The sequence below is a fragment of the Bos indicus genome, chromosome 29, assembly GCF_029378745.1.
Source record: "Bos indicus isolate NIAB-ARS_2022 breed Sahiwal x Tharparkar chromosome 29, NIAB-ARS_B.indTharparkar_mat_pri_1.0, whole genome shotgun sequence".
Taxonomy (NCBI): domain Eukaryota; kingdom Metazoa; phylum Chordata; class Mammalia; order Artiodactyla; family Bovidae; genus Bos; species Bos indicus.
In genome coordinates this window covers 38,952,045-38,979,073 of record NC_091788.1, presented here as the reverse complement: position 1 = coordinate 38,979,073, position 27,029 = coordinate 38,952,045, and the positions used below count along the sequence as shown (strand labels likewise).

The window sequence follows — 27,029 nt, the reverse complement described above, 5'->3', positions numbered from 1 at the left end:
GAATGGAAGCATAAATGCAATTCTATTTTTAAAGGTGTACTTAGTTGCTCAGCTTGTCTGAATTTTCAACATATGGACTGCAGTATGCCAGGCTCCTCTTGCCATGGGGATTTTCCAGACAAGAATACTGGAGTGGGTTGCCATGCCCTATCCAGGTACGCAAGATTTAAAATGTTTCTTTTATTGTTTGTGTTTGTTTTTTATGTATTATTTGTGTGAAAAGTATCATAAAGCTATTAAACTACAGTAATATATAGCCAATTGTCTTAGTTGGCTACCTAATTAACTTTGCTGAATTTATGAAGAAATTGGTATTTTTGAACCCCCCCCCCTTTCAAATGTAACTTGTTCATATACAGGGGACTTACTGTTCTGCTAAAACCTGTGGATCCAAAAGTAAACACATCCCCTCCAGCTCCTAGGAAGTCACATTCTTGGTTGGGATTTTAGAGGAAATGTGAGATCTCCATAATTCTATTTCAGTCTTTTCAAAAGACCTTGATCAGGACAAACAAACACTAAAGTAGAAATAGTAATTGTGTTTCTATCCATTTCTAGAAAGTGTTGCTAACTTCCCAGTACTGGATCTTGTAATGCTGCTGACTGGTTGGCGAAGTGATGTGAAAAGAAATAAGAAAGGTGAGACAGATAGGTCAGGATGTGAGGTAACAAAGACAAGATATTTAGAAGCTGAAGAATTGAGAGAGATTTGGGACCTGAGTTGGAAAAGCAGTTTTCAAAACAAATTGGGTCATGTGGTATGTGTAATCCTCACTTCATCCCTTAGCAGATCTCTACTGACCAGTCTGCCTCTATATTCTGGAGCACAGTTCAGATCCATCTAGCTGTTTCTCATTGCTGCTCCTTTCTCCTGGCTCCCACACTGTGGCCAGCCGTTCAGCCTATTCCATTCATTTTATTGTTGTTGTTGTTTTGTTTTGTTTTTGTTGTTCTTTAAGGCAGGTGCTGCAGGCTACCTACAAAATGATCAATTCTCTGTTTCTTTTTCAAAACAGAAAATAGTTTGATATATAGCCATGAGCCCAGTAGTTACAGGACTGCACTTCCTAACCACCCATGCTCTTAGTCATGACTGGTGACTTAAAAATTCAAGCAGATCTGTAAGAGAGATTTCTTGGAAGACTGCTTTCAAGGAGCTGATTTTGCTGAGGGATGGGACTCTTCCCTTCCTGACTTTCTTTCTAACTGCAGCCTGAATTTTAGTTGTATTGGCTAGAACTCCTGCAGTTGTATTGGACAATTGTGTAAACTTGGAGATGGACACCACCAAAGCTCTCGCTGGCCCACCTCCAGATTTGTTTCAGTGGGAGAGAAAAATCAAGTTTATCTTGCTAAAGTTATAGTTGCTTTAGGTTTTTTCAATGTACATCCAAATTTAATCCTGAATCTACTGTGTGTTTAATATGATATAGCCTTAATATTTTGTTGGGTTTAGTGAATATATTTATATTTACATTTCTCTAATTTTTTATTTTATAAATTGATTCATCAACCATTATACCTAAATTGTATAAATGCAAAATTATGATTATAAGCATACTTTCCTTTTGAATTTTTATACTTTCTTATCTTCTTTCCTTGTTTTCTCCATATTTGTACAGCCTGGGCCATGTCCTCTATTATAACCTCATCTGTATCTATCTCCGCAGGCCAAAACAGGCTTAGAGATGTGTGGGGTGAACCAAAGAAGAATAAATTACAGAAACCTGAATGAAGGGTGGTGGCCCTTGTTACTCATCATGAATGTTCTGAAGTAGAATCACATTTCCCTGCCCTTCTGTGTGCCCATCACCCCCAGGTTTGCCATGACCATGGAAGATACTTTGGCCAGTGGAATTTGAGTAGAGGTGATATGTCACTTCCAAAAAAAGTATTATTTTCTGTCCCACTAGCTGGAATGCAGATGTAATGACAGGAGCTGGAGCAGCCATGTTAGACCAGAGGTAAGTAGCACAGGTGGAAGATGTGACAAGAAAGAAGTTGGGCCTTCATCTCAGTGTAAAGACCTGCACTAGCATTATGACAGAGAACTGAAGTTGTATTGTATTTAAAACAATGTTATTTAGGTTTTGATTACAGTCATTGAACCTGTAATGGAACACTCATAATAGAATAACTGATCTTTGTGTTAGCCTTGTCTTGACATTAGGCTCTGAATGAGACAATATCTACTGATGTATACTTAGAAGTGAGTCAAGTGACAGCCCTGTTCTCTGGAAGCTATGCTCTAGGGTGGGATTCAGAAACTGAAACAAGAACAAAGCCACATGTCAGGACAGCTTCAAGATCCTGTAGGAAACTTTGGGAGGGGAACATGAATCAGTCCTGATCTCAGGAGGTTGCCTGAAGCAGGGACAATCCTATATCAGTCTCCTCATAAATAGACCATGGTGCCAAGTTTCATGTAAAAGTGATTTATTTCAAATTTTTCCCAGAGTGTTTTCCCTTTTGACCCAGTGCTTAAGATATGCGTTTGAGACCTGGTTTGTGAAGATTGCAAATGCTCCAGGGCAACTAAGCCTGTGGGCCACAACTACTGAGCCTGAGTGTTTTAGAACCTGTGATTTACATCAAGAGAAGCACAGGACTGAAAAGCCAGTGCACTGCAATTACAGAGTAGACTCTGCTCACTGAAAATAGAGAAGCCCTGAGCAGCAGTGAAGACCTGATGCTGCTGCTAAGTCACTTCAGGCGTGTCTGACTCTGTGTGTCCCCATAAATGACAGCCCACCAGGCTCTGCCATCCCTGGGATTCTCCAGGCAAGAACAGTGGAGTGGGTTGCCATTTCCTTCTCCAATGCATGAAAATGAAAAGTGAAAGAGAAGTCGCTCAGTCATGTCTGACCCTCAGTGACCCTATGAACTGCAGCCTTCCAGGATCCTCTGTTCATGAGATTTTCCAGGCAAGAGTACTGGAGTGGGGTGTCATTGCCTTCTGTGCAATGAAGACATAGTGCTCAAAAAAAAAAAAAAAAATTCTCCCAGGGAAATCAGTGAGGTTTCATGGAAAGTAGGACATGAAAAAGGATGAAACTAGTCTGGGTCTGCTATCATGCAAGTCATGGAGAGGGAAGCTACAGCCTGTTTTCACAGGAACTTGGGACATAAGTTGTGCCTCAAATGTGCCCCAACCCAAGGTTAGGGAGCTGAGATTTCACTCTCCAACTAGAGCCTCCCTCTCATGCTTCAACTAACACCGAACGGGTGTCTCCAATCCCTTGTATTAGATCCTCCAAAGACAAATCAAAGGTGCCACTAGAAGCAAAAGACACCAAAGCTCAGGAAAATGTAACCTCAGATAATGTCTAGATTTTTGCACCCAGTCTGCCATCTCCAGCATCATGTCTGAAATCCTGCTAGTCTAAAGACCTCCATGGGTCTCTACATGTAAGCATTGTTAAAAAAATTTCGAGTTTTAGTTTATATAAGAGTATAGTTGATTTACAACATTGCATTAATATTAGTTGTATGGGAATTTAATTCCCTTATACATACGTATGTATCCATTGTTTCTTGGATTTTTTTCCCATACAGGATATTACAGACTATTGAGCAGAATTCCTGTACTGTACAGTAGGTCTTTGTTGATTATCTATTAAATAAAGTAGTATACATATATTAAACTCTCAATTTGTCCCTCTCCCACCTTTCCACTTTGGTAACTATAATTATTGTTTTGATGGAGGGAACGGTCTAGGTACTCTTTGGATGAGGGTCTGTGCTTGTGAGAGTGGAGTGGCCAGGGAAAGCAAGTCTGAGAGAGACCCATTTGAGATGATGCTAAATATTGAGGAGGACATGGCCATGCAAAACCTGGGAGATTCTGGATGTGGGAAGTAGCCCTTGCTAAGGACTAAGGTAACCAAGTTTAATAAATGGCTACCCTCCATGACCTCATCCCATGCTTCAGTTGTGAGTTAGCATCAATGAGTCATGTCAGCCTCCCCAAGAAGGGAGAACCCGGGGCTATCATGAGGCTGAATATGCTCTGGACTAAGGGACATTTACACAAACTGGTTATCACCAGGAGCATCACGTGCCAGGGGCATCACCTATGCCTCTGACTATCTCCATGTACTTGTTCTCAGGAGAAGAAATGCCAAGGAACTGATAGAGCAAAGAAACAAGTAATGACTTTTGTTTCATCTTGCCCCATGTGATTCCCATGGCCCTTTGACCACATTGCTCTCTGCCCAAAACTCTTTCCTCTTTTGCATCTTCAAAGGTGGCTTGTGCATAACATCAGCACCTGGCTGTGAAGCCTGGTGGCTGGAACTCAACTCACAGTCAGCTGGGGCCCAGAGAGGTCCAGCCTTGTCCTGTGTTTCTGTCCTTTTTCTCCAACCAGATTTGTAAAGCAAAGTCCCTATAAAATATAAGGGTGATTGTAATTATCTCAAGGCCTTTGAATTTCCAAGGTCTCTTTGGCGCATCAAAGAGAGAACACATCCCCTGCATCCAGGCTAGTCTCAGACCCCAACCTCACTCAGCCAGTGGTTCCCTGAGAAAACATAAAGCACATACCTAAGTTACCAGAAGGCTGAGAAGAGAAAGCTTCTCGCTGTAAATGCATGTTCATGTTACCCAGTCAGCCAAAGGTCTGTCTTCTGTGAATGAGGAGTGGGAGCTCTGGGGATCTGAGTTGGGAATGATCAATTACCACCTGCATGACTACCTCCTAGAGTCACTACAGCTGGGGCTCTCCCACTGGGCCTGGAACCCAGAAGAAACAGCCCTGAATATTGCTTTCCTGCTCCTACACAGAGGCAGGTGTGCGGATAAAATCGGAACCAGACTTGAGGGGCAACAGGAAAGAAACTTCCACTCTGGTGCTTGCAGACATCTTAGAGCTACCCAGCAGTGGATGCAATTGAGATTTATCTCATCTTTCCCTTCCTCTAAGTCTCCTAGCCTGGGAACCAGAGTTCCTGGGTCCCAAGTCTTCACTAACTTACCAGCAGCTAAGGTGAGTCATACACCCCAGGGTTCAGTTTCCCATCTCTTGGATGAGGGAGGCTGGACTTGCTCCAGAACATTTGTTCCAGATTGAGGCTCAATGCCAATCAGTGAACAAGTGGCTCAGAGGTGGGTGTTGCTGGGGATGATGGTGGTCAGGGAGATGCAACTGTCTGGTGAAGTTCATGGGTCCTGGGCTCAGGGCTGAGAGTGGTAGACCACTTGGCACACAGCTGCTTTGACACCGAAGTCTTAGAGGCCTTGCTCCCTGGAACTTACCATCATTTGGGTTCTGTGGGATGAGATCAGGTAGTTATAAGTCAGAAGTTACCACTGCGGAAGCTTGTAGATTCCTCAGCGGAAACACAAATTAGGCTGATGAATCATCTCTCCAAACAAACTCTGGGAACAAGATATGCCAGGACTCTTAGACATCTTTTGGATGATCTGCCATTTGCTCTCTGGCTTGGGATGATGCCCACTCTTAGAGTGGAATCAAAGGGCCTCTGGGGGAGCCTTTCCCTCTCCCTGTGACTCATTAGCAGTGAGTACAGCTCTCTCCCCTCCACTTCTGTGGCAGGAATTCCAACAGGAGTTACGTGAAATCCAAGTTTAACCAGAAGACTCAAGAAGGTCTTGCCCTCAGGTAGGCACAATTCTTTTTCCAGTGCATCTTCCTTCCCTCCTGGGTCGTGTGCACGCTGCCCACCTCCTGGTTACTGGGTTCTGAATTCCTCCTCCCTTCACTTGTAGGTATCTTGGCAGTCCCACCTGTGGCTCCCTCCCTACCCAAGCCCAATCCTTCACCTGCAGATGGCACTAAAGAAATGAAAACCAAGACGGGTGTTCCCAGTTCATTCTTTCTAAAAATGTATGCATTCCTTCTGCTTCCAGACCCTGTCCTGAATCATCAACATCTCCAGCTAGATGATTTCAGGTTAGCAGAGGAATGGAGATGCAGATGGAGGAGGAGAGTGGTAAAAGTGTCAGGTGTGGGGGACAGTTTTCTGATGACAAGAGATGAATTGGAGTAAGGAGCATGTGGTCCTCCAACGACTCATTCATTGGGAACCTGCCTGAATCTGTTATCTTGGGCTCCTCGGGCTATCACTAAGACAGAAACTTCAAAATGGACTTTCTATAAACTTCTTACTGCAAAACAATTTCAAACATAACAAATATAATAAAGAAGAGTGTCATGAACCCTATATTTCATCATTCAGCATCAATAACTACAAAACTAACCTCTTAGTCACACAGGTTGTCATAGACTGGAGACTATGCAACATCAAGGTGGTGACCAATTGAGTTCCCAGCAGAGACATTCTTGACTTGCATCAGTCTTTCTCTTGTTGGTATGTTCTCACATGTGGTGATTGAAGGGAAGGAAGAAGTGGGAGAATAAGAGAGAAAAAGAGGGATAGGCTAATCCCACCATGAGGGACCACCATCAAAACCCCATGTCAACCTGGGTACCTCCCAAAGGTCCTACTTCCTAATACCATCACATTGGGAGTCAAGGGTGGACACAATTCAATCCATAGCAGCTATGCATAACATAGCAGCTATTTTTTTAAAATCAAGACAGACGATCATTTCATTCTCTCTTTTAACTCTTATTCATTTTTTCCTGAAGGGTTTTAGGGACAAGACATACATTTCACCAAATGTACATAATGAGTATTTGTGGTAGAATGAGAGGATATGAAAAAAAAGTTCTTTTGTTCCCAAGCAAATGAACATTTTATATCCACTCCATGTGCAAATTTCCCTGATTCTCAAAAAAGCAGATGTCTTTTCACAGTTTATTGAAAGAATGTAGTCATATGTTGCACTTGGTTCATATCACAGCTCAGATCATGAACTCCTTATTACCAAATAAAGACTGAAATTGAAGAAAGTGGAGAAAAGCACTAGACCATTCAGTTATAACCTAAAACAAATCCCTTATGACTATACAGAGGAAGTGAGAAATAGATTTAAGGGACTAGATCTAATAGACAGAGTGCCTGAATAACTATGGACAGAGGGCTCATGACATTGTACAGGAGACAAGAATCAAGACCATCCCCAAGAAAAACCAATGCAAAAAAAGCAAAATGGCTGTCTGAGGAGGCCTTACAGATAGCTATGAAAAAAAGGGAAGCAAAAAGCAAAGGAGAAAAGAAAAGATATACCCATTTGAATACAGAGTTTCAAATAATAGCAAGGAGAGATAAGAAAGCCTTCCTCAGTGATAAATGCAAAGAAATAAAGGAAAACAATAGAATGGGAAAGACTAGAGATCTCTTCAAGAAAATTAGAGATACCAAGGGAATATTTCATGCAAAGATGAGCTCAATAAAGGACAGAAATAGTATGGACCTATCAGAAGCAAAAGATATTAAGAAGATGTGGCAAGAATACACATAAGAACTGTGTAAAAAATATCTTCACGACCAGATAATCAGGATGGTGTGATCACTCACCTAGAGCCAGACATCCTGGAATGTGAAGTCAAATGGGCCTTAGGAAGCATAACTGCAAACAGAGCTAGTGCAAGTGATGGAATTCCATTTGAACTATTTCAAATATTGAAAGATGATGCTATGAAAGTGCTGTACTCAATACACCAGAAAATTTGGAAAACACAACAATGGCCACAGGACTGGAAAAGGTCAGTTTTCATTCCAATCCCAAAGAAAGTCAGTGCCAAATAATGTTCAAACTACAGCACAATTGCACTCATCTCACACGCTAGTAAAGTAATCCTTAAAACTCTCCAAGCCAGGCTTCAGCAATATGTGAACCATGAACTTCCAGATGATCAAGCTGGTTTTAGAAAAGGCAGAGGAACCACAGATCATATTGCCCACATCTGATAGATTATCAAAAAAGCAATAAATTCCAGAAAAACACCTACTTCTGTTTTACTGACTACGCCAAGCCTTTGACTATGTGGATCACAATAAAACGTGGAAAATTCTTAAAGAGATGGGAATACCAGACCACCTGACCTGCCTCTTGAAAAACCTGTATGCAGCAACAGTTAGAACTGGACATGGAGCAACAGACTGGTTCCAAATAGGAAAGGAGTATGTTAAGGCTACATATTGTCACCCTGCTTATTTAACTTATATGCAGAGTATATCATGAAAACTCTGGGCTGGAAGAAGCACAGGCTGGAATCAACATTGCTGGGAGAAATATCAATAGCCTCAGATATGCAGATAACACCATCCTATTGCAGAAAGTGAAGAAGAATAAAGAACCTCTTGATAAAGCTGAAAGAGGAGAGTGAAAAAGATGGCTTAAAGCTCAACATTTAGAAAACTAAGACAATCGTATCCTGTCCCATCACATCATGTCCAATAGATGGTGAAACAGTGGAGACAGTGGTTGACTTCATTTTTCTGGGCTCCAAAATCACAGCAGATGGTGATTGCAGTCCTGAAATTAAAAGACACTTAAACATTGGAAGGAAAGTTAAGACTAACCTAGACAGCATATTGAAAAGCAGAGACATTACTATGTCAACAAATGTCCGTGTAGTCAAGGCTATGGTTTTTCCAGTGATCATGTGTGGATGTGAGAGTTGGACTATAAAGAAAGCTGAGTCCCGAAGAATTGATGCTTTTGATATTTGGTGTTGGAGAAGACTCTTGAGTTTCCCTTGGACTGCAAGGAGATCCAACCAGTCCATCCTAAAGGAAATCAGTCCTGAATGCTCACTGGAAGGACCAATGCTGAAGCTGAAACTCCAATACTTTGGCCACCTGATGCAAAGAGCTGACTCATTTGAAAAGATCCTGATGTTGGGAAAGATTGAGGGCAGGAGGAGAAGGGGATGACAGAGGATGAGATGGTTGGATGGCATCACCAACTCAATGGACATGATTATGTGTGGACTCCGGGAGTTGGTGATGGACAAGGAGGCCTTTCATGCTGCCATTCATGGGCTCACAAAAAGTTGAACACAACTGAGCAACTGAACTGAACTGAAGTTGTTGAACATAGTGTCAGATTTCTTCTTTTTCTTTTCGTTTTCTTTGGTTTTGTTTTTGATGGGCATAATTTTTGTTTTTCCTTAGAAGATATTCCATTCTGAATGTAGAGTCGTAAGTCTGAATTTTAAAGCCACTTATGTAATGTGTTGTTATAGGTAGCTAGTCAACAACTTGATGCAATTAGATTTATTAGTCTTTGTTCTCAATTTGTTCAGTTAAGTTCAGTCCTTCAGTTGTGTCTGTCTCTTTGCAGCACCATAGACTGCAGCATGCCAGGCTTCCTTATCCATCACCAACTCCTGGAGCTTACTCAAGCTCATCTCCATCAACTTGGTGATGCTATCCAACCATCTTATCCTCTGTCTGTCGCTTCTCCTCTTTCCTTCAATCTTTCCTAATATCAGGGTCTTTTCCAATGAGTCAGCATGTTTAGTATGCATTCAGTCTCTTTTTAAATTAACCAACATGAATTCAATTCCTCTCTGTTACCACTGCACTCCCAACTCTAGGCCAGAAACAAAAAACTGCAGAGACTGAAGGCTGATTCCAGCACATTGCTGTGGAGATTTTGTTCCCACTTATTTTTTGGGAAAAAAAAATAATTGCTAACATTAAAATCAGTAGATTGTACATAAATATACAAACTTCTGATTCTCTTGAAAACATGGCCAACTGGCCTGCTTTCCAGCATGGGTGAAGTGGAGGAAAGTCTGCTCCCAGTGGTAAGGCCTGTGCTGCCCAGATTTCAACATGGTCACCTAGTCCTAGTATCATATCTCCTGCCTCTTGGGGCCATGAGTTTGTAAGAATGAGACTTCTAACTCTCTTAAGATAAAGACTACTTTTGTGTTGATCAACTTTGACTTTGAAGCCTTTAACCTAGAACCTAGCACACAGTTCTTCCTTGTACATTTGTTGGATGATATAAAATATCTTGTGGATGCATATGACATTTCTTACAATACTGAAAGCATGCAATTGAAGTACTGCTCTGCCCTAAATCTATGATACAGACTGGCATCATAGGTGACCCTGATGTCTGCCATTAGACCCACTACATAAAGCCAGTTGTATGTCCCTGGGCTGTCCCTGAAGTCTTCACTTTGCCATTTTTCAACTTATCCTCCTAGCAATCTCTTCTTCAATGAAGACAGCAATGTATATCTCATGAAATGGCTAGGAAGATGACATGAAACCACGAGTGTCAAGCATGGCCCCTAGTATCCATTTTCATGATGCATTTAGCAGTTTTTTTTTTTTTTTTCCAAGTAGGCAAGGTTCTCTGTCTTCTTAGATGTCTATGCAGATCAGTTTGATTTTCCAGCCAAGATTCAAGGAAGAGATTACAGTCAATTCTATGTATTCTAAAAAGCTTCAAAGTCCACTCGCCAAGGACACTGATGAAGGTAAAGATTTTATCAAGAGCTTTGTGTGTGTGTGTGTGTGTTTTTTTTTTTTTCAGATCTTTTAGTGGCCTAAAGGGGAAAACTAGTGTAGGTCAGAGCATATATAATTAGGGGCTCCCGGTCAGACTACATGCTAAGAACCTAAACTTTCCTGAGTACTTGGAGCCAGGAAAGAAGCATGAAGTGGGTTGTGCTCCTTGGGCTGGTGGCCTTCTCAGAGTGCATAGTCAAGTAAGTACAGTGACAGTATGTCACATCATATTCCTTTCTCAGATTTTTCTTTTTATCTGATTATTTTTCCACCCATCAGGTTGAGAAGAGAATGGAATATTTCCCTAAGAGTCTTAAAGTTCAACTCTTACTTATGATAAGTAACTTGCTATAGGAACTGTGGATCCCAAGGTCTTGGTGTAGATTTGGGTTGCACAAATCTTGGGGTTCAGTCATGTCATGACTTGTTGAAAATACAACTCCTTGCAACTGTTCAGTGCACAATTTATGCAGATGTCGATGTGGTCATGTGGAATAGCACTTTTCTCCATTTTATTCAACATGTCCTCTTTTTTCCCTGTCTACTTCAGTGTGTATATGTCTATGTCTGCATCTCTGTATCACTATCATTTATCTCTCTATCTCTTTGGAAGTCACTGGGAGTGTATTTCTCTTTGTGTAGTTTTCTTTTAATTTTTCATTTTACTCTTACTTCCTTCTCAAGCCTCTGAATTTCCCTTCCTTGTTCTCTATATCTTGGATTCTTCTTTCAAATCTCTCTTCTCTTTCAACTTGGAGAAAGATACACTGTTTTATATACACTGTTTTATATCTGACAAGCAGTGTGACCAGACCAAACTCAGAAACCTCTTGCATTTCAAATTTCTCCCTTGTAAAAGAGGATAAGAGTCCCCCTTCTACCTCCTTCCTTGAGGTTCTATGAGAAGGGATGTGTGGGATGGCAACAGCAATGCTAATGGCTGTCATTGTTGAGACTTCCTATTAATCAGGTACCTTATATACATCACTTCACTTATCCCCAAGATATTCTATTTGGAGGGTTTTTTTTTTTTTTTTTTTTTTTGTTACATTCCACAATTTTGCCAAAGGGGAGACTGAGACACCACATGGTCATATGGCTTACCAAAGACTGCAGAAAAGAACCTGTATTCAAATCTATGTCTTTGCCATGGTTATAGGCATAAAATTCTGATAATAATGCGCCTGATAAAAATGATTAGAAAATACACAGGGCCATTACAATGACAGTTATACCTTAACACTAACAGCTAATTCTAGCATCTTCTTTGTTTTCTTCATCAAATGCTTGGTAAAAGAATACCTCTAAGGCGAGTGAAGACCATGAGAAAAACCCTCAGTGGTAAAAACATGCTGAACAGTTTCTTGAAGGAGCATGGTAACAGATTGTCCAAGATTTCTTTTCGTGGCTCAAATCTAACTACTCTCCCGCTGAGAAACATCAAGGATGTGAGTATTTTGGGAGGATTGTGCTCCATAGAGCCTCCTGGTGCTCTAGCCTAGCATGGGGCTCATCTGGATGTGCCAGGTGGGATGTTGGGGTTGGGGTTCCTGAAAGAGGCAGAGACACTGGAAAACAGGGGCCCTAACCAGAGGAGAAGGCACTTTCATCCTCAACTGTTGGTCTTTGTGACTGGGTTTGGCAATTAACAGGTGGCAGGTAAATATCCATTTCTTTGTCAAATATGTGTCATTAGTTTGAGGGTGATTGTTCCTTCCGAAGTAAGTGAGCCACTCAGTTACAGATGAAGTGTGAACCATCACTGATCAAATGGTAGAACCAATTGCAAAGCAATTGTGAATCCCTAGGTAGAGGAATTCAGTTTCCACAGATGCAAGAAAAACAATAGTAAAAATTCACTGAACTTGTATTCCATGTAAGGCCATAAGAATCTAACACAGTTCTTACTGTTTTTAGATTAGAAAAGGGCTTATTTTGTCTTAAGGAATGCCCATGCCATCCTGAGAGATTGTCAAAGAGTAAATACATGTCAAATGAAAGGGTCACCTGTGTGGTGTTGATTGGATGTGGTCTGAGTTTAGAGGGAGTGGCTGGGGTTGATCAAGAAGGACCTCCTGGAGAAGGGAGTGATAAGGCTGGGTTTGAAGAGATGACAGAGCTTCTCAAATGAAGGCACCAGGATTCCCTGGGTGTCCAGTGGTCATGGAGGCCCAGTTGTTATGCCTCTGGGCTTTCCATGCAAAAGGTACCACTTCAAAGCCTGGTCATAGAGTAAATATCCTGCATACAATGTAGCACAGGAAAAATATATCAAATGCAAGCACCTCTGTGACCAAAGTCCATGAGATGCAAGGTGGTTAGAAAGTGATCTTAAGAGGTATGTGACACCCAATGGGAGGCATCAGTGTGGGAACAGAGGGTAGACAGTTCTGCACTAACCCACTCCCTCCTTCTCCCTGTAGTTGATGTACGTGGGTAACATCACCATTGGAACACCCCCACAGGAATTCCAGGTTGTCTTTGATACAGGCTCATCTGACTTTTGGGTGCCCTCCGACTTTTGCACTAGTCCAGACTGTAGTGAGTACAGATACCCTGTACCCAAACCATCCTTCACTTGCCCTGCCTCCCTGTTTTCCACCCTTGTCACCTGATGACACTCATCTCTTGTGTCTACAGTTACACACGTTAGATTCAGAAAACGTCAGTCTTCCACCTTCCGGCCTACCAATAAGACCTTCAGCATCACCTATGGATCTGGGAGAATGAGAGGAGTTGTTGTTCATGACACAGTTCGGGTAACAATGTAACAAATGCTGAGTCAGGACTGGCTATGGAGTGACCACTGCTTGTAAAACAGATGCAGGACCATCTTGCAGGATCCTTCCTAGCCTAACTCCCATAGATATTGGCAATCTTACCCACAGGATCATGTCTCTGGGGAGGTAGTGCCCGTGGTGACACAGGAGCAAGCAAATCAGCTAACCCAGAGAGTGGCTTGTGGTGTGGACTTGCGGCTCCTCTGCCCATGAGCACTTCAAGGTTCATTTTTCTGAGAGCAAGAAGAAATGATAAAAGCACCCACTTTTATATTCACAGACTGTTCCAGCCACTTTCAGGTGATAACTGGTTTAATCCTGCAACAACCCCACACAGCAGTTACTCTGATTAGCTCATGAGACATATGAGGAAACTGAGGTGCAGACAGCAAGGGCCTTGCTGAGGGCACACATGTGGTAAAAGCTGGAGTTAGGCTGGCTTTTAAGGACTGAAATTGCTGTGGGTGTTTGGGGACAGGATAAAACTGATCTGGGCACCCTGGGGGCAGTCAAGGGCTTCTGGTATCCAGAGTGGGAAACTGGAGGCCTGAGAAGTCAAGGGGCCTGATAAATGAGTTCTCAATCTAGAGGACCCTTGAGATTCTAATAAACCTATGGCCTGCCTCCCCCAAAATACTTGAGTACTTCCCCTCTCTCTGTTTCTCTCTCATACACACTTACAGAAATATATACATATCCCCAAAAGTGAATTCCCCAGGCAGTAATTGCATAGAACCCTGCAAGCAAGATTGTGTTTTCAGCTTCTGTCTTCCTTGACAGATGCATACTCCACAGTACATTACAGAGAATGCAGTCCATTCCTGTCATTAGGTCACAGTGATGCCAAAGAGAAAGCTATCTTGCTCTTGATTGTTTTGTCCATAAGGTGGCACCAATGGGACCTGACCTGACTCTTGGTTGTCCCACCTGTACAAAGCCAGGAGGCCAATTTGACTCACTCAGGTGGTGTTTTTCAGAGGGGCAGATTTTTAAAATTCACAGCCTCTCTCAAAAGGAACCCAAATTTTCCTCCCAATTTGGTCTAACCATCTATGGGCCACTGAAGACAGAGCGCAGCCTCAATTCTTCTCTGAGGATTTAATGGCAAGGCACCCCAGCCCAATCCTAGCCCCATTTCATGTATCTGTAAGTGGGAACACTCTTCTCTCCCACAGATTGGGGACCTTGTAAGTACTGACCAGCCGTTCGGTCTAAGCGTGTCAGAATACGGGTTTAAGGGCAGAGTTTATGATGGCATCCTGGGCTTGAACTACCCCGACGAATCCTTCTCTGAAGCCATCCCCATCTTTGACAAGCTAAAGAATGAAGGTGCCATTTCTGAGCCTATTTTTGCCTTCTACTTGAGCAAGTAAGTCTGAGATGGATAATTACTTTATCCAAATTAGCTGTAAGATGCTTTCAGGTGCATGAAAATAATAGAACACTTGATAAAGAAGTATCCTGAGAGATGATCTAAACCAGGATAACTATGGCCCCAGGGCCCTACCTGGCTTCACCCCTGGCTTTTATAAATAAAATTTTATTGGAACACAACCCTACTTGTGGGCTCAAGACCAGTAACTTGGTCTAGGGGGGTGAGTGAAGAGGAAGGCTGATGGAAGGCAACAGGAAACAAGTTGAAGGAAAGGCATTAGGATTTGCTTATGAAATTGATAAGGAAGGAAGGAAAAGGTGGATATGGAAAATGGTGGATATCTTTCCTTCTTCATTAGCATTTCACTGGGAGCCCAGGACCAGATACCCAACTTATGGAGCCATTGAGAAATGAATGTGTGGGGCACAAAAATGTGGGACCCCTTGTTCAAGAAATATTAGGCATTTCAAGACAGGGAGAGCAGAGGTGGGGTCCCTTCTGAGTGTGGGCCCTTTGGACAGTGGAGGTCACAGGTCAGTGGAGCCAATTCTAGGTGACCTGAGCCCATACCCTTAGAATTGCCATTCTTTGATTTTCCTGAAAAATGACAAGCTGGTCAAGGAGAAAGCCAAAACACTTCAGCCCCTGTCCTCTAAGGGTGTCTGAGCATTCAGGTCGCTGGAGGTCCAGGGCATCTTCAGAAAACACAGTGGGTGGAGCCCAGTCAAGTGATTCAGCTTCTAATCTCCTCTGTGCCATTCATTAGTCAGTAACAGACCTCAGTCTGGATCTCAATGTTTCCTAGAAGCTATATCTGCATCTGTACATGGGGACATTATTAGGGCCTTGATGGGTGGACAAGCACAGCTCTCAGACAGTTCTGTTGTTACTGTCCTCCAAGGACCACCTCCTCACTTCTCTCTACAGAAAAAAGCGGGAGGGCAGTGTGGTGATGTTTGGTGGGGTGGACCACCGCTACTACAAGGGAGAGCTCAACTGGGTACCATTGATCGAAGAGGGTGACTGGAGTGTACGCATGGACGGGTAAGCACATGTGTACCAGAGTGTACACATGACCCTCCCTCTGAGGGTCAGCCCAAGTGATGCTCCCACTACTGTACATGGACACAGGCAGACACACACAAATGCTTTATCAGACACACAGTCACACAGACATACAGACCACCCACAACGACACAGAAAGACACACAGACACATGGAAACAAACAAGCTGACACATATAAACCTACACAGAGACACATAAAAACATGCATAGCTAGTCAGAGACACATAAGCACACACATAGACACAAACAAACACACATACAAACAAACAAAAAAGCCCATAAATACACAAACAACCCATGGGTTAATAATATCCAGGCTTTCTGACCAAGGCTCTGACAAGCATCCTAAAAGGGTCCAGAGAGGTCTGTGCAGCTGGGAGAGGGCTGCACCCAGTGCCTTTGAGGTGGGGAGCATGGTTAGAGGATTCTACAGTGTGGTGAACAGAGGATCAGGGAGAATTTCACCAGCCTGAACAAAGCTATGATAAGATGACCGACTGTCCAGGGCTACCTAGGATGTAGGAAATTCCCAGTACAGATAAATGTCATTTTAAAAACAAGGATATTCCTGAGAAAATAGGGAAAACTGGTCTTCTTAGGGAGCAGCTACCCAGCAGTAAAGAGAGCTTGGCTGCAGTCTTAAGATGTGAAAGCAACTAATAAAAAAGACAACCCACGTTCTTGGGCACACAGTGGGACAGGGTCTATAACAGAGAATCTGGAAGGTGGGATCCAGGAGTGCCCTGAGGACAAGAGACATAATTGATAGGATTCTGTGTGACACCCTCAGACAAAAGCTGATCTATCCTTTGGTGTTTCTGTGGGCTAGTCATGCATTTCCTGACAAGGGTCTCAGGGTCTGAGCTGGTTGTAGGAGCAGTGCTGGGAGACACCCTCTCCCAGAGGAGCTCCTCTCTCCCCCTACTCTGAGAATCTGCTGCCCCTGCAAATCTCCATCTTCACACTGTAGTTGACCCATTATTTGTTCCCCACCAGATACAGCTCTCTGGATGTTTCTTATTGTTTTCTCAGTCTTCATTCACTCATTGAACACACAAGCATTGGGCATCCACTGTGTGTCAGACACTTTAGGGAGGCAAGGAGAATAAAACTCGCCCTCACATCTAAGAAGGCAGATATACATGATGTGACCTGCCCACATAGTGAATTGTGACTTTGGTACATGCTAGACATGAGGAGGAGAAGGCAATGGCAACCCACTCCAGTACTTTGCCTGGAAAATCCCAGGGACAGCAGAGCCTGGTGGGCTACCCTCTCTGAGGTCTCACAGAATTGGACACGACTGAAGTGAGTTAGCAGCAGCAGCAGCAGACATGAGAAAGGATCTACAGAGATTGACCAAGACAGGAGACTGATAAACACTGGGGGAAAGACTTCCCGAAAACAATACAATTAAACTGGACTCTGGAAGATGAGAAGTAATTTGCTAGTCAAAGGGGAGTGGAATCTTCTAGGAAGGAAGACCAACTTGTGTAAAGGTAAAAAATATCCTGGTGTATTCAAGTAGTGCATTTGAGGATGTCAAGAAAGGTGCTGTGTTGAGAGGAAAGGAAAAGAGGACCAGAAACAAAGCTGTTTACTAGACAGTCGGGAAGGGGACAACTCCGGGGAGACTCAGAGTGACCTTGATGTCTGCTTTCTTCCATTGTCTCTCAGCATCTCCATGAAAACAAAGGTAGTTGCTTGTTCTGACGGCTGCGAGGCTGTTGTTGACACTGGGACATCACTGATAAAAGGCCCAAGAAAACTGGTCAATAAAATACAGAAGCTCATTGGTGCCACGCCACGGGGTTCCAAGGTGAAGGGTCATGCCCCAGGGTCACTCCCAGTCTCCATACACAACACGGATCTCCCGGGCTAACCTCTCACCCTCTCTCTCTAACAGCACTACGTTTATTGTTCTGCGGTCAATGCTCTGCCCTCTATTATCTTCACCATCAATGGCATCAACTACCCAGTGCCAGCTCGAGCCTACATTCTCAAGGTGATGGGACAATTCTGAGGGTTGGTTCTCAAACTGGAGCTTGCAGGAACCCTTGGGCTGCTGCTGGGAGGAGGGCGCCCTCTGGAGGCCATGTCACACCATTGCAGATGCTGCTGAGCCCTGTGTCTGGGCCAGTGCCTCGGACAAATCCAGTCACTTGAGAGTAAAGGGCTGTGTGGGACACCGATTTTCCTGAAATAAATGTGGAGATGCCACACCATATGGCATGGTGGGAGTCACAAGGAGAGGGGAATACTAAGGTCCTCAGTCCTCAAAGAGCTTCAGTTCTGAACATGTAGGTGCATGAACATGAAATTCAGCTCTAGCAGTCCCTGAAATAGGCCATGTTACAAGTAGAATGGCTGGGGACAGTCCCAGTGTGCTGTCCTAGCATAAGTTAACAGTCTCTGTTCCTTTCTCGAAGTTTTCTTGGTTTGTAGATAAATTACATGCTCAGCCTAGTTCTTGGCTTCATCTTCCCCTTGCTCTGGCCAGGTGCCTCCTTTGTGAGTTGGGGTACCTGACCCCTCTGTGGGGAGGTTGGATCCTAAGGAGAATAAAGGGTTCACAGTGACTGCTCAGCCTCAGCACAGGGTGGAGGCTTCATGTCAGCTCCCTGTGAGAGTTCAGAGCAGGCTGATGGGCTCAAAGAAGGCTTTGAGGAAGAGAGGGAATTTCAGGAATTCTAAAACCACAAACTCATTGAGCCATATGGAGGGTTGCTTGGTTCTAGGCAGAACTGCACTGGATTCCATGCAAATGGCATCTCGAGGTGGTCTGCACTGGGGCACTGGGGACTTACTAGGGGTGATGAGGGCTACAGACTGACCAGTGGGGATGGGAAACAAGAGTACATTACCCAACCAGGCCTGAAGTGGCCAAAGAGGGTGAGTGTGGGCCAAAGGAGGCTGCTCAGTGTTCCTGAGTTAAGTCTTCAAGAATGTGTTGTGGGCACTGCTCTATTTAAGATGGATAACCAGCAACAAGTTACTTTGTAGCACAGGGAACTCTGCTCAGTTTTATGACAGCCTGGATGGGAGGGGTGTCTTTGGGACCAAGATACTCGGATACATAAAGTTGAGTCCCTTTACTGTCCACCTGAAACTCATAATATTGTTAATCAGCTATACTCCAATACAAAATAAAGTTTTTAAATAAAGTACAGATTGTGGGGATGCAGGAGGAGAACCAGCATTCTCTGCAGAGAAAACAAGGAGCAGGAGTCGGAAGGAAAGAAACAGGGAGAAAGGGGAACTAGGGACACGTCTGTTCTTTTCTAAAAAATTATATTGAAGTGTGCCTAATCTTCAGTGTTGTCTTAAGTTCTGCTGCACAACAAAGTGACTCAGTTATACACGTAAATATATATATATATGTTTTTCATGTGGTTTATCACTGAATATTGAATATAGTTCCTTACGCTCTACAGTTGGACTTTGTTGTTTTTCATTCCTCTGTTTCCGCAACTCCTAGTCCTCCACTCACCACATCCTTCTTCATGACAACGTCATGTCTTGGACCTCTTTGGTTTTGGATGAACTCTCATATCCTCTGCTGCTGAGAAAACCCCTTGATACTTACTAAAAGAGGGAAATAAAACAAAGAATTGTGCTGGGTCTGGATACTGGGGGGAGTCACCGGTAAGGGTTCATGCTGACTGGTGTGTGTCTCTGACTCCCCCAGGATTCTAGAGGCCGCTGCTATACCGCCTTTAAAAAGCAACGATTCAGTTCATCTACAGAGACCTGGCTCCTGGGTGACGCCTTCCTGAGGGTGTATTTCTCGGTCTTTGATCGAGGAAATGGCAGGATTGGCCTGGCACAGGCAGTGTAAATGCTTGGAGTGGTTCAGGAATCAGTAAGGCCGCTCCTAACACACACTCACTCACACTAGGGCACTCCTGCCCAGGATGGTGGTGAACTGTATTTGGTGGTCTGTACACCCTATTCTCAGTGAAGAATAAACGGTTTCACTCTTAATGGTGCTGAAACAAATGTTTGCCCCTGTTTGTGTCTGAGAGTGAAAGATCTAGAACCAAGTCTGAATCAAAATTGAGAGAAGCCCTACTCCAACTGGCTTCAAGGAAAAGGGAGACTCATTGAAATGATTCTGGGAATCCAGGACACAAGAATCAGAGCAAATACAAAGATCTCAGTGACTGAACCCAATAAATTAGAAGTCATCAATTCTCTCTCACTCTTGCTCTTTCCCTTCGCACTTCTTTGGTGGTCTTAGCCTGGCAACTTTCTTCCTTAAGGCTTCTACACCTAGTGAGGGAGTCCAAGCTACCTGGCCTAGGGTGTTAAATCCTGAAGGCATCACCTAGTAAGGAAAGAAGATTGCAGACATAGTTCAAGGGTGTTCTCTGAATGACCCACCTCAGATCACATGTACAGCCCTAGATCAGCCACCCTGGCAGGAAGATGGGGTCTTATCACTGGCTTTACATGGTCTTAGGCCCTGACCAGGCAGCACACAGGATTGTCAATTTCCTCCAGAACTACATAACTGAAGCTGGGGAGAGGCACCCCCAAGGATAGCGATTGGCAGATGGTCTAGGCCCTCGAAGAGTTTGTGATGACCCACCAACTCCACCCCCTCCTCATTCAGAGGAATTATAGGGGTAATGAAATAGACTCTCTTTGTCCCATCTAGGATGATCTTATCACTGGGCTTCTCCTCCAGGGGACTGTGGGTGAGGTACTTCATGCAGAGCAGATTCCCTCTTGTTCCCACACCCCAGTCACCAGCTCTCTGCCACATATGCCTGCTCTGTCCTTTCCAGTCCTACTTGGTAAGTGGTGGCCCCAGTGGATCCCTGAGCCATCCCCCTCCTCCAGGGCCCAGAATGCCCCTCCCTTGGCCTCCATGCTGCTGGGGAGAATGCAAGGCATGTATTAGGAGACCCAGGGAACACATAGCCTTCAGCCTTTCTGAGCTTCTCCATGGGTGGGGCTACAAACTGTTTGCTTGGAGCTGCCATGGTTAGGCACTTTTGCAGTGGAAGCATCCATTCTTTCCCCCTGGAGACCCTCAGTAGGTGCCTCAGCTGAGACAGCAGTGGTCAGAGGTTGATTTCCTTTCAGATTGGTTTGATCTCCTTGTTGTATAAGGGACTCTCAAGTATCTTCTCAAGCACCACAGTTCAAAAGCTCAATTCTTTGGCATTCACTGTTTCTTATGGTCCAGATCGCACATCTGTACCTGATTACTGGAAAAACCATAGCTTTGACTCTACAGACCTCTGTAGCAAAGTGAGTCTCTGCTTTTTAATACACTGTGCAGGTTTTTAATAGCCTTTCTTCCTTCCAAGGAGCAAGTGTGTTATAATTTTGTGGCTGCCGTCAAGGTCCATAGTGATTTTAGAGGCCAAGAAAATAAAATCTGCCACTGTTTCCACTTTTCCATCATCTATATGCCATGAAGTGGTGGGACTGGATGCCATGAATATTGAGTATCTTTTTGTGAATAGTTTTTTGAATGTTGAGTTTAAGCTAGTTTTTTCATCTCCTTTCCTCATCGCAAGGCTCTTTAGTTTTTCTTTGCTTTCTGCTATTAGGGTAGTGTCATCTTCATATCTGTGGATGTTGATACTTCTCCCAGCAATCTTTATTCTAGCTTGGGATTTATCCAGACCAGCATATTGAATGATGTATCTTACATATAGGTTAAATAACCAGAGTGACAATGTATACCTTGTCATGCTCCTGTCCCAATTTTAAATCTTTCAGTTGTTCCATGTCTGATTCTAATTGCTGCTTTTTGACCTACATGCAGACTTGTTAGGAGAAAGGTAAGGCGATCTGGTACTCCCATTTCCTTAAGAATTTTCCACAGTTTGTTGTGGTCCACAGTGAAAGGCTTTAGCATAGTCAGTGAAGCAGATGGAAATGTTTTTTCTGGGATTCCCTTGCTTTCTCTATGATCCAATGAATGTTGGCAATTTGATCTCAGGTTGCTCAAACCAGTTTGTATATTTGGAAGTTCTCAGTTCATGTACTGTTGAAACTTAGCTTGAAGGATATTGAGCATTATCTTGCTAGCAAGTGAGATGAGCACAATGGCATGATAGATTGAACATTTTTTGTAATTGTCTTTCGTTTGGATTGGAATGAAAACTGACCTTTACCAGCACTGTGGTCACTGATGAGCTTTCCAAATTTGCTGACATATTGAATGCAGCACATTTACAGCCTCATTCTTTAGGAATTTTTAACAGCTCAGCTGGAATTTCATCACCTTCCCTTTCTTTTCTTGTAGTGATGCTTCCTAAAGCCCACTTGACTTCATACTCGAGTATCTGGCTTTATGTGAGTGACCCCCAGCAACATCCCTATCCCAATCATTATGAACATTTTTGTATAGTTCTTCTGTGCATTCTTGCCACCTCTTCTTAATCTCCTCTGCTTCTGTTAGGTCTCTGACTTTTCTGTCCTTTGTTGTGCCAATCTTTGCATGAAGTGTTCCTCTGGTATCTCCACTTTTCTTGAAAAGATCTATACTCTTTACAATTCTCTTGTTTTCCTCTAATTCTTGCACTGTTCACTTATGAAGACTTTCTTATCTCTCCTTGCTATTCTCTGAAAGTCTGCATTGCACTGGGTATATCTTTCCCTTTCTTTTTTGCCTTTCACTTCTCTTATTTTCTCAGCTATTTTTTAAGTCCTCCTCTGGAAACCACTTTGCCTTCTCACCTTTGTTTTTCTTGAGGATGGTTTTAATGACCACCTCTTGTACAATTTTACAAACCTCCATCCACAGTTCTTCAGGCTACCAGACCTAATCCCTTGAATCTATTTTTCATCCCCACTATATAATCATAAGGGATTTGATGTAGGTCATAGCTGAATGTTGTAGTGGTTTTCCTTACTTTCTTCGATTTAAACATGAATATTGTTTGCTTCTGCGTAAGCATTGCTTCCAGATCACAACCCACCACTCCCAGTGGGTGTGGATCAAAAACATACAATTTTAGGACAGTTACCCGGGGTTTGTGCTTGGCTTTTAACATGCTTAGCTATGTGAGCTTGATTAAGTCTCTTGACCTCAGTTTTCTCATCTGGAAAATAGGCACTATGATGATGATTACAGCTTCTAGATTGCATGTGTGCCTGAAAAGAGCAAGTGGCCCTGAGAGGGCTTTCTGGGTTCCTGAGTCTGGAACAAATATGAATTATTCTGCCACCTGGGGAGAAGGAAATCATCTGTTTAGAGGTTATGGCTGCCATCCACAAGGCTAAATATTGACCTGTTTCTGAACCCTGATCCAGAACTCTGACTGAGCCTATGCTTCTGTTTTCTGGGCTTACATAAGAGTTAATGATTAGTGTCTCAGATTACTCCCTTCCTCAGCTTTACCAGTCAGCCTTTCCTTGTCAACTGCTTCTCCCCTGAAATCACACTGCAAGGAAAGTTGTAAAAGTTCTTGCTCTCTTGTCAGTTTACCACATCTCCAGCGTAGCAAGAAGTAGCATTTATGGCTACTTTTCATAGCAACAACTATGGCAACCTGTACAGTCCAATCTCAGCCTGTTAAGTGAATCTTTCCCCATTTGGCCCCTCATGTTTAAATTACCTATAGTTGCCTTAGTAATCATCCTATGCTTGCTGTTTAATGTCAAAATATGTGTGGACCTGATGGAGTTTTCTTTCCCAAGCATAATTCCAACCATGCAATTAAGTAACCAAACATTTAGTCATCTAACTACCCACAGGAATTCACAGAAGCAAACCACCCATCATGCATTTCTTGCTTGCCCCAAAACACCATTGAACTGATCTACTGAAACAATGTGATACATTGGCATGTACACTCCAGAAGAGACACATTTTCTCTGGATTTGTTTTCCACCTAGTGCAGAATGTCTACCATAAGCTTGGCCTTCCAGCAGGTGGTCACCTAAATTTTGCAGACTCAGCCCACTCCAGATTCCTTCCACATCCCTCAGTAAAATTGAGAGAAAAGACTCAAAGTTCTCACTCCTGCAGAAAGCAGTTTTTTTGGTTTTCTTAGAAAACAATATTTGGTAACACATTCAAAATCTTGTGCTCCTTGCCTTGGATTCAAGGACCTGCACCAGAGAATGGGAAGCCTCCCCTTCCACCTAAATCTTTCACCACTCCCACCAGGGCCACAGGCTTGACCAGACCCTAAAGACTTCTGCCTGCTCCCTAATATCTTCTGTACATTAGTTCAGTTCAGTCTCTCAGTCATGTCCAACTCTTTCCTATATCATGGGGTGCAGTATGCCAGGTTTCCCTGTCCGTCACCAACTCCTGGGGCTTGCTCAGACTCATGTTCATCAGGTCGGTGATGCCACCAAACAATTTCATCTTCTGTCTTCCCCTTTGCTTTCTGTCTTTAATCTTGCCCTTCATCAGGGTCTTTTCTAATGAGTCAGTTTTCCCATCAATAGGCCAAAGTATTGGAGGTTCAGCTTCAGAATTGGTCCTTTCAGTGAATATTCAGGACTTTTTTCCTTTAGCATGGACTGGTTGAATCTCCTTGCAGTCCACGGGACTCTCAAGAGTCTTATCCAACACTACAGTTTAAAAGCATCAATTCTTTGGTACTCAGCTTTCTTTATGGTCCAACTCTCACATCCACTCACGATTTCTGGTAAAAACATAGCTTTGACTATACAGACCTTTGCTGGTAAAGTAATGCCCCTGCTTTTTAGTATGCTGTATGGTTTTTCATAGCTTTTCTTCCAAGGAGCTAGCGTCTTTTTTTTTTTTTTTTTTTTCACAACTGTGGTCACTATCTACAGTGATTTTGGAGCCCAGGGAAATAAAGCCTGTCACTGTTTTCATTGTTTTTCCTGGTATTTGCCATGAAGTCATGGAACTGGATGCCATGATCTTCATTTTTCGATCTTTACATACCACATCAACACCATCCCAAAGAAAAATAAATGCAAAAGGCTAAATGGTTGCTTGAGGAGGCCTCACAAATAACTTAGAAAAGAAGAGAAGCAAAAGGCAAAGGAGAAAAGAACGACATACTCATCTGAATGCAGAGTTCCAAAGAATAGCAAGAAGAGTTTTTTAAAAAGCCTTCCTAAGTGATCAGTGCAAAGAAATAGAGGAAAACATTAGAATGGTAAAAACCAGAGATCTCTTCAAGAAAATTAGAGATACGCAGGGAATGTTTCAGGCAAAGATGGGCACAATAAAAGAGAGACACAGGATGGACCTAACAGAAGCAGAATATATTAAGAAGAGGTTGAAAGAATACATAGAAGATCTGCACAAATAGATATTAATGACCAGGATAACCACGATGGTGTGATCACTCACCTAGAGCTAGACAATCCTGAAATGCGAAGTCAAAGGGGTCTACAGAAGCATCACTAAGAGCAAATCTAGTGGGTGTGATGGCATTGCAGTAGAGCTATATCAGATCCTAAAAGATGATGCTGTTAAAGTGCTGCACTCAATATGCCAGCACATGTGGAAAACTCAGCAGTGGCCATAGGACTGGAAAGGTTGTTTTCATTGCAATCCTCATAAAAGGTGATTTTAAAGAATGTTCAACTACCACACAGTTGCACTCATCTCACATGCTACCAAAGTAATTTCTCCAAGCAAGTCTTCAATGATGCATGAACTGTGAAATTCCATATGTTCAAGCTGGATTTAGAAAAGACAGAGGAACCAGAGATCAAATTGCCAACATTCGTTGGATGATAGAAAAAGCAAGAGGATTCTAGGAAAACACCTACTTCTGCTTTATTGACCATGAAAAGCCTTTGACTATGTGGATTACAACAAACTGTAGAAAACTTACAGAGATGGGAATAGCAGACTACCTTACCTGCCTTCTGAGAAATCTGTACGCAGGTCAAGAAGCAACAGTTAGAACTGAACATGGAACAAAAGACTGGTTCCAATTCGGAAAAGGAGTAGGCAAAGGCTGTATATTGTCACCTTGCTTATATAACTTATATGAAGAGTACATCATGAGAAATGCCCAACTGGATGAAGTACAAGCTGGAATCAAGATTGCTGGGAGAAATATCAGTAACTTCAGATATGCAGAAGACAACACCCTCATTGCAGAAATTGAAGAGAAACTAAAGAGCCTCTTGATGAAAGTGAATTAGGAGAGTGAAACATCTGATTTAAACTTCACATTCAAAAAATGAAGATCATGGCATTTGGTCCCATCACGTAATGGCAAATAGATGGGGAAACAATGGAAACAGTGAGAGACGTTATTTTCAGGGGCTCCAAAATCACTACAGATGATGACTGCAGTCATAAAATTAAAAGATGCTTACTCATTTGAAGAAAAACTATGACAAAATTTTACAATTTTTTAAAAAGTAGAGACATTACTTTGCTGAAAAAGTTCAGTATAATCAAAGCTATGATTTTTCCAGTTGTCATGTATGGATGTGACAGTTGCACCATAGAGAATGGTGAGCAATGAATAATTGATGGTTTTGAACTGTGGCATTGGACAAGAATCTTGAGAGTCCCTTGGACTGCAAGGATATCCACCCAGTCATCCTAAAGGAAATCAATCCTGAATATTCATTGGAAGGACCGATGCTGAAATTGAACCTCCAATACTTTGGCCAACTGATGTGAAGAATGACTCATTAGAAAAGACCCTGTTACTGGGAAAGATTGAAGGCAGGAGGAGAGAGGATGACAGAGGATGAGATGGTTTGATGGAATCGCCGGACGGACATGAGTTTGCCCAAGCTCCAGGAGTGGCCAAGCGAGCCCTGGCGTGCTACAGTCCACAGGGTTGCAAAGAGTCTGACATGACTGAGCGACTGAACTGGACAGAACATACCACATAGCAAATACTATTTGTAATGGGCATGTTTCTCCAGCAGGACTGGGGCTCGCTATGGCCCCAACATATATCCCCAATCAAGTTTGCACCCATGCACAGAAGTCAGTACCTAGCATTCACAAGGCATTCAGTGAGTTCTAACTGCAGGGGGACCTCCATTTTAGTCGACATAAAAGATTAAAGGACACATTTATCCTCCTGCCACTAATAACTCCAAAGTAGGAAAGACAAATGAAAGAGCACTGTTTTGCATCTAATATCTGGCAGCAGAGAACAGATCCCTGACGTGAGGAGCAAGCAAGGAGAGTTCTACAACTGCCCCAACTCTAGAAATAGTTTCAAACACATACATGGAAGTTGTACCTAGGCACAGACAAACAGTCTCCGCAGGAAGAGAGATTTATGACTATATAGTTAGAGTTCACAGGAGAGAGCTACATACAGAGAACTGTAGGAAGGTACAGGTGATACCCTTCCAGTTTTCTGCAGAAAGTTGATTGTACTGGTTTGAATTATAGGGAACAATGCTTGAATCTCAAATTGCACCAAGTCTAATTGTGTCCTCACCCACCAGCATGTAAATTACCCATTTTT

The 27,029-nt window shown here is 43.0% G+C and overlaps 1 protein-coding gene across 1 annotated transcript; it reads left to right on the top strand.

The window, feature by feature from the left end:
* The first annotated feature begins 10,152 nt into the window (after positions 1–10,152).
* Positions 10,153–19,459, top strand: LOC109554170 (pregnancy-associated glycoprotein 1-like). Its single transcript, XM_019954473.2, has 9 exons — positions 10,153–10,600; positions 11,698–11,848; positions 12,824–12,941; positions 13,041–13,159; positions 14,356–14,549; positions 15,483–15,599; positions 17,299–17,440; positions 17,528–17,626; positions 19,310–19,459. Exons 1-9 carry the CDS (start codon positions 10,548–10,550, stop codon positions 19,457–19,459), a joined length of 1,143 nt encoding a protein of 380 aa, XP_019810032.2. The 5' UTR covers positions 10,153–10,547.
* Positions 19,460–27,029: the final 7,570 nt, after the last annotated feature.

What these genes read in the sequence shown, in the direction of transcription:
- LOC109554170 (XM_019954473.2), top strand. Translation starts at nt 10,548, where the DNA reads ATGAAGTGGGTTGTGCTCCTTGGGCTGGTGGCCTTCTCAGAGTGCATA. An exon ending in CCACGCCACGGGGTTCCAAG is followed by an intron (nt 17,441 to 17,527) that starts GTGAAGGGTCAT and finishes TCTCTCTAACAG; the next exon opens with CACTACGTTTATTGTTCTGC. An exon ending in CTCGAGCCTACATTCTCAAG is followed by an intron (nt 17,627 to 19,309) that starts GTGATGGGACAA and finishes TGACTCCCCCAG; the next exon opens with GATTCTAGAGGCCGCTGCTA.